General features: G+C 39.4%; 1 protein-coding gene across 2 annotated transcripts in view; it reads left to right on the top strand.

Annotated features, from left to right (window-relative positions):
• The window catches only part of ajap1 (adherens junctions associated protein 1), a 45,901-nt gene extending 38,629 nt beyond the window's left edge, over positions 1–7,272 (top strand). For both annotated transcript variants that reach the window (XM_077003913.1, XM_077003914.1), the window contains 4 exons: positions 82–169; positions 471–713; positions 3,501–3,624; positions 3,918–7,272. In XM_077003913.1, coding sequence (XP_076860028.1) covers positions 82–169; positions 471–713; positions 3,501–3,573 — 404 coding nt within the window. In that variant the 3' untranslated portion in view covers positions 3,574–3,624; positions 3,918–7,272. The remainder of the gene's footprint in view (positions 1–81; positions 170–470; positions 714–3,500; positions 3,625–3,917) is intronic.
• Positions 7,273–7,598: the final 326 nt, after the last annotated feature.

Here is a 7,598-nt window from a genome sequence, read left to right as displayed (position 1 = left end):
CTCTTCACCGGGCTAAATTGCACATAGATGCGTTTGAGTGGAACTGAACAGGTATGTTTTGGGGACTGTTTGTGTTTGCAGGTCTGGCAGTACATCAGATCATCACCATCACTGTTTCCCTCATAATGGTCGTCGCAGCCTTGATAACAACGCTAGTCCTTAAAAACTGGTAGGAAAGATTCTTTTTTAAAATACATGTGATGCTAATTTCAGAAATATTTTTTTTCTGTCTGTCTCTCCTTGTATCTGTCCTTCACACTCTACTTTCTAAAATATGTAGGAGCTACAGCTAAGCATCAAAGTGACTTTGCCCATGCACGGTTCTGGCTGAACTTTAAATGCACCAGACTGTGTAGAGTCTTGTAGGGTTCCCTGTGTGCCTCCCCTGTATGTATTAAGTGTAAGACAGACACGGGGGTTCAAGGTATGATTTTATGTTGGCTTTGTGAATTTGGTGCGTGTTTTTGTAGCTGTGCACAGTCGGGTAACGGCCACCACACTAGCCACCAGAGGAAGATCACCCAGCAGGAAGAGAGCTGTCAGAACCTGACCGACTTCACGCCGGCCCGAGTGCCCAGCAAGGTGGACATCTTCACCGCCTACAACGACAGTTTACAGTGTTCTCACGAGTGCGTCCGTGCCGGCGTGCCCGTCTACACGGACGAGATGATCCAGCACACGCCCATTTACAAGACCGCGTACAACGGGAGCAGGTACAGAACCGGGTTTGAGGTGTAAAGCACCAGTCTGGTTTCTCTCAGTTGCTTACGAGATGTTCGCTAAAGTGTGTCTGGGCTCTCAAGTGTTGCAGTGCATTAGCAGAACTGTGCACACTTCAGGCACAACAAGCCACATGAGTTCAGACTTTGTATTGTACTGAATTTGTGAGATGGAATATGCGCGCAGGTGTTGCGTTCACATGCACCCTGTGAGTTGCTCTAACAAACCACACTTTCATACGGCACAAACAAACTGCAGGCGCGGATGTCAGAATGTGAATGTGGTATTTTTCTCTCTGAGAAACAAAGATTACAATACGAATAACAAATGTGTTGTAGGTAGCTGAATTTTCCCCCCTTCTGGTCATGACAAGAGTGGTGGTGAAATAAAGCAGTTTATTCTACATTAAAACCTTTGTCGTTTGGGGCCAGAAGAAGAGTCATGAAAGTGGAAAGTAGAAAATAACTGTAGAATGAGATCATTTCCCTTATCTCTGTTTGGCTACAGAATCTGCTTTAAACCCTAGAAAACAACATAAGGCCAGATAAGCACACTCACTCTCGAAAGTACATATCATTGTGTTTTTTTTAATTTTTTTATTATTCAGTAATTCCACAAGACCGCTTAAAAGTTTCACCAGTTTTTCCTCTAAATCTTGCCCCAAGTGTTGGAAAGGACATGAGTTTTTCTCATTTGTTTTCAGATTTTTTCTTCTTAAAACTGTAATTAGAAGAAACTAAGTTTATTAGCAGACTTAGCCCCCAGAGTTATTTAAATTATAATGAGAATGAATTGGGCCACAATTTACTAGCAATCTAATACACGTCTGTTAGAACAGTCTGACATTCTTGAACCTTAACTATATACTCACCCTACTTGGTGATTAGTCTCAAAACATACAGAAGTGTGAAAGTTTGATAAATATGTGACCGTTTTCTTAAACATGTGAACCAGTTACAGAAATGTATTGTGCATGACCTTTTTCCATGCAGGGGAAACAGATAAGGTTCTGGTGCCTTTACACTGGGTCAGACAATTGTGTTTTCACAGTGTTGTGGAATTGTCAGTCATTTTGTCAGGTTTCACAAGTCATGCCTCCCGAACACCTTACAGCAGCTGTGGGCCTGCCACAACTGTAATGGGGGTGGGGACTCCACTCATTATACATTATTGCAGCCAAAGACTCTCACCAAGTGCAAACAGCACACAGACAGTCAGAATTATGTGCACATCCTGACAGTCAGAGCATTCGTTTTGGTTAGCATGTGGTATTTTTAGTAGTCAATATCACATGCAGGAGAAACTAAATGTCTCACCTGTTAGAAGATCCCAGGAGACGAATGTGCACGTGTAAGACGAGTGTCTCCTCTTCTCCATAAGACCCACTCTTTGTCTCTAAGGGACTGAGAGTACATGCAAACAGGGTTCCTGTGAAGAGGCGAAATGACGTGATGGAGAAGGACATTGTGATGGATTAAAATTATATGTCTATCTAAAATACAGCTAATGACTTCTATAGCTTCTTCAGGTGGACTATACATTGTGATGCTGAGTATGTGAGCGTGCCCCTTTGTTAATTGTATAATTGAGGCCTATGGAGAGACAATATTTATTATTCATTCTCTGAGTATGTGGGATTGGTTGGGGGTCAGACAACATGTTTGCAGAGAGCCATCCTAAGTTTATTATCGACTGCTTTGGTCATGTCAAGGAGAGCGGAGGTATCAATCCCACTCCCCCAGCCTACGTCAGTCCCTGAACACCCCTACGTGGGTTGTACCGCTGTTGTCTTTGTGCACACACGTTTGTCACCTCCTAAACCCTGGCTCCAGACTGGGTGTGGTTTCTGCCCTCAGCCTACGTCTCAATGAGCAGAGAAAAAAAATACTGCAGATACAACTTGACAAATCTCATTTCAGGCTCAATCCTGGGCTCTGAGCCTCTGAACGCCTCTGTTTGGAGGGTAGTTTATTTTTATTTGGAGGGGAGTGGGGTTGATACTGTGGAGTTGACACCAATTTCACCCTTAGAGTCAGGTCAGATACAGCTTTTACTCTCCCAGATCTCCTGTAATTCTCTGCAAATGTATGAATATGTAATAATACTGCCGCAGTAGCCCTGGCTCTTCCCTTGGGCTTGTGTGTGTGTGTGTGTGTGTACCGTGTGTGCATATATCAGTGTTATCTGTTCCAACAGTCTCATCTGATCTACGTTATGTGTCTTGTTAACGTCGGTGTATTTAAGTGTGTGTGTGTGTGTCTCGTGTTCATTGTTGGTGTTTATTCTTGACAATCCCATCATTGTGTGTTCTTTCCACGTTTCAAAGACACTGAATGATTAGCCAATATAATAACCAACGTACTGAATCCCTTCAGTTGCCTCTGTTTCACAGTGTGCTTGTGATGGTGTAAGGTGTGAAATCTAGCAGCCTAACATAGTAACACCTTGCCAAGCCCCTCAACTAGCATGAGTTAAAGTCAGAGGTGCTATTCCACCACTTTCAACACGATATTTAAAATATACAGAAGGATGCTCATACTTACAGGGCAATTTTCCCTTTTTACTAAAGACTGATCTGGTGTAAATTTTATACAGTTCAATGAATATTTTGTGTGCTGCACCCCTTACATTGCGTCACATAAATGATTCTGCATATAGGCTTAGAGGGTCCTGTTCTAAGCACTTTGGTGATATGAAACATGGTATTAAGGAGTCTTATAAAAAATGGTAAATGGTTATATGTCTCTGTGGACCCATGTCTGTGTTTTTTTCCCCCCCAGACCGTCGCCGACTGAAAGGCAGCTAATCCCTGTGGCCTTTGTGTCTGAGAAATGGTTTGAGATCTCCTGCTGAGGGCCTTTTACTACCTGTGGGGTTGCTGCAACTTCCTCGCGTCTGACCCCGGTACATTCCATTCCTCAAAAAGTTATTCCTGCAGGCTCACACCTGCGTCTGATGAGTGCTATTTTAAAAGGGCAAATGTGTCTGTTGTTTAGCACAGCTCAGAGTGTAGAGAGTTATGATAGGTACTGGTGTAAAGCATTAGTTAGGTTTGTGAAGTTTTAAGTTTTCTGTTTATGACAGAACTGTTCTGTGGACCAAACAATTGTTAAGAAATTGTTCTAATAAAAGTGTTTTATGTCCTTTTTCATATATATCATGATTATGTCCTGACTTAAATTTCCTCCCAATTACAGGATCCCATTGGAAAACCTCAAATACATTTGATAACTAAAACAATAACACAAAACAACAGAACAACCTAGGCAATCGCAGGCAGAAGAAATGGAAAAAGGAACTTCAAGTTTTGTACGAATGGGTGGATCTCCCTGGACATGGAGTGAAGATGTTTATTTTTCTAAGATGATTGCAGAGAGAGCAATGCTACGGTTGTCACTCCAAATTATTTTCCATAGACTCCTGGTCATTTAGAGATGATACAGTATACTTAGAGTTAATATATTATTAAACATATATTACTGTATGTGTGGATGTGTTGGGGAAGATTGCAGGTATTTTGGAGAGGTGTTTTCTGATGGGCTGCCTTCGCCGATCGGGCCGAATAGACTTTTCAGAACTCTGTGCCAATAATGCCAATATGTGCCACTTTATGTACAGATGGGATGTGAGAGTTGACTGAAAACTACAGACATCAAGAGGTGTCATTTCTGTGACAGTATTCTATTTCGATCCATTTTTTTGTATAGAAAGTACAACTATGTGTTTTGAAATAGTTGAACAAAATGTGTTGCCGATGTAAAAATATTTATAAGGAGCACTATTTGGTTAGACAGAAGAAACGAAACCACTGATGAAAACCTTGCCCAACTTTTAAGTTTAATGTATTGTTATTAGGCCCCATTTTAAATGGAATAGTCTTCTATATTTTTGTACAAAGAGGTCACTCACGTCATTCAGTTCCAGTACACGAACTCTTGGGACTGTTAGCTTCCATGCGAGTTGGAGTCAGGAGTAAACACATTTTTTAGAAGCCCACTGTATAGATGATTCAGATTTAGTAGTTATTCACCGCAACTCCTCAATGGTTTTTCATTCGTCCAAGCAATGATGCCTCAACAAATTTTTAGACTATCTGCTACTGGGTGCCAATGCTGAGGGATAACGGTTAGCCAGCGGCGCTCATTTGGGTCCCCAGTGATGTTGTTTTGTACTGATCAACACTGTTGAAGATCCTCAGTAAAGGGTTGGTCTAAGCCTCACACTTTTAACAGGAGTACGCAATACATTTTGATTGTGCATCAAAATAAAAACAACAACAACAAAAAGAAACAAACATGCTTTTTTACAGGGACAGACAATGTACAGCTATCAGTTCTCTAGGGCTTACGATCAAACACTGAATCTGCTGTGTGCTTTATTTCTGTGCCAAGCCCTCGTTGAGTGCCAAGTTGATTTTTTAATCATATGTAATATGTATCTTATTTATTTGTATGCTTCTGAAATTAAGGTGTACTGAAATATAAAAATATATGTAAACAAATGCAGGAATGCTACTGGGTGTGATACTAAAGTTTTTCTTTTCTATCAAAACTATAAGGATAATCTGAAAATAATTGATCTTTTGTTTTTTTCTCTCTCAAATCTATAAGGATAATCTGAATATAATAGATTTTTTGTTTGTTTGACCTTCTTACATATAAATCTGCTTGAGCAGATGAGCAGAGTATGCTAATTAAAAATTACATTTAAAAAGTTGTAATATCCCACTAGAAAAATTATAGAAATATTACTTTTTTAAATATAATACTGGACACCAAATTAACTTATCATGTTTTACCAAAAAAGCAGTTGGAAGTTCAAATGAAGTAGTGGATCCAAACATGTCTTTCTCACTTTCATGTGCTCTGTGTGTGTGTGTGTGTGTGTGTGTGTGTGTGTGTGTGTGTGTGTCTGTGTGTGTGTGTGTGTGTGTGTGTGTGTGTGTGTGTGTGTGTGTGTGTGTTTGTTTGTATTGATATTCGTGTTTTAAATCAACACAAATACAGGCCAAAGAGTTATGGATGGCAAAGAAAAATGAATTAAAAGGAGGAAAATCATATATAGAATACTTTTGCGATTAGGAAAAATAATAGCACCACATATAATTCATCTTAATATAATAGAATAAAAAATTACTTTTGATGTAAAATGCATTACTGGTTCATTTTCCATACAATACATAAAAAAGCAATCCATGTGGGAGGATAAAACATTTTTCAGGAGCATTTTAATTGTGACAAACAGACCTCCAACAACCAAGAATAACTTTACGTTTACAGCTCCATCCCAAAACATTAATCCCACACATCCACTTCAAAATATGTAGGAGACTGTTGACTATCTATCTAACCAAGTTTTGATTATGGTGCACTGACAATATATTGAAATCTGAAAGCAGGCCAGATGCCAAAATTGTACGTTTGTGAGAACCATTCCAGCAAACTGCAGTTCAGTTTAGCACTGGATGCACTTAGCAGGCAATGCCTTATAATGTCGTCTGTCATGAGTCTTATGACATGGGTCAGAAATGTAAATTAAGGATTTGATTTTCACTTGTTTTTGTTTTTTTTGCTTGTTTGTTTACCTAAAACACAGTCTTCTCCCTGTCTGTTGTCCAAAGGCAATGGGAATCATTACATGTTATCTGGATTCGACAGAAATTGACCATCATGCCTGAGCGAAATTCACCATTGTACACTTTATGCTCATGCTGTAGTGCAGTATTCATGCAATGTAAAAGCATACGTCACAATACTGCCAGACGGCTCACGACAGCTCCATTTCGGATGTGTTATAGGAGAGGTCGAAATGCCTGCTCAATTGTTTGTCGGATTGTCTATGAATAATTTATATTGTTATAGCGTCACACAAAAACATTAGGGAATATCTGGTAATAGTGCATTTCATAAAGGATTGAGCTCTTTATATTGCGTAATCATGTACATGATTTTTTCTTTATGAACTGACAAATACTTTTTGTCGTGGGCGGTTTCTTTTATCGTTATTTTTACTGGACATTATGTAATAAGTTTAGAAATGTTGTTTACATGGTGTGGATCACCACAAAGGTTCTGTCACTGAACAAAAGCATGACTTCTCCTGGCCCCCGTTGTGTGTAAAAGTCAGTGCAGATATTTCAGTTGACAGTGCAATACCTTAATTCAGGACCACTGGGACACCGCTCTTGTTAAGGGTGGCAGCAGGTCTCCACTAACGAGGGCCTCGTGTAATGTTCATAGGCTGACGAAAGTGTTAGGTAACGTTGCACATTAACAGTAGCAAATCGGAATATGAACACAGAATGGAATGGAACCTCATTTTCTGGACCATTGTGTAAGTCATCATTTCATTCCTGAACAATGCTCCCACTCAACTGTGCACCTAAAACATTTCACAATTAAAGAGGGAGATTCTTCAAAGTATGTGAAATATATTCTTAAATATTTAAAGTGGCATAGATGGAATTTTTTTGGTTCTGTGTGATTCGAAAGTGCGGTTTTTCTTCTAAATTAGAAAAAAGATGCCCAGTGATACTATATGCTACTATATACAATATAGTGATACTATATATATATATATATATATATATATATATATATATATATATATATATATATATATATATATATATATATATTTGATGCCATTCCAACGTTAATCCTGTGTCATGTGACTGACTTAAGACAGCACATAAATGGGTGGAAACACTGCCAAGTAGGTGTGCTGTCATCAAGTCAGTGTACCCCAGTCAAGTGCTGGCTGGCCAGATGCCAAGACGTCTCCCAGTAGACTGCAGGAAGGCTCAGAGTAGCTTTCCACTGGGTTCGCAATGGGTTAAACAAAGAAAAAAAGTAAAAGTGCTTTTTTTTGTTCCGTTT

This window comes from Brachyhypopomus gauderio, chromosome 4 (assembly GCF_052324685.1).
Source record: "Brachyhypopomus gauderio isolate BG-103 chromosome 4, BGAUD_0.2, whole genome shotgun sequence".
NCBI classification, from domain to species: Eukaryota; Metazoa; Chordata; class Actinopteri; order Gymnotiformes; family Hypopomidae; genus Brachyhypopomus; species Brachyhypopomus gauderio.
This window is presented reverse-complemented; position numbering and strand designations above follow the sequence as displayed.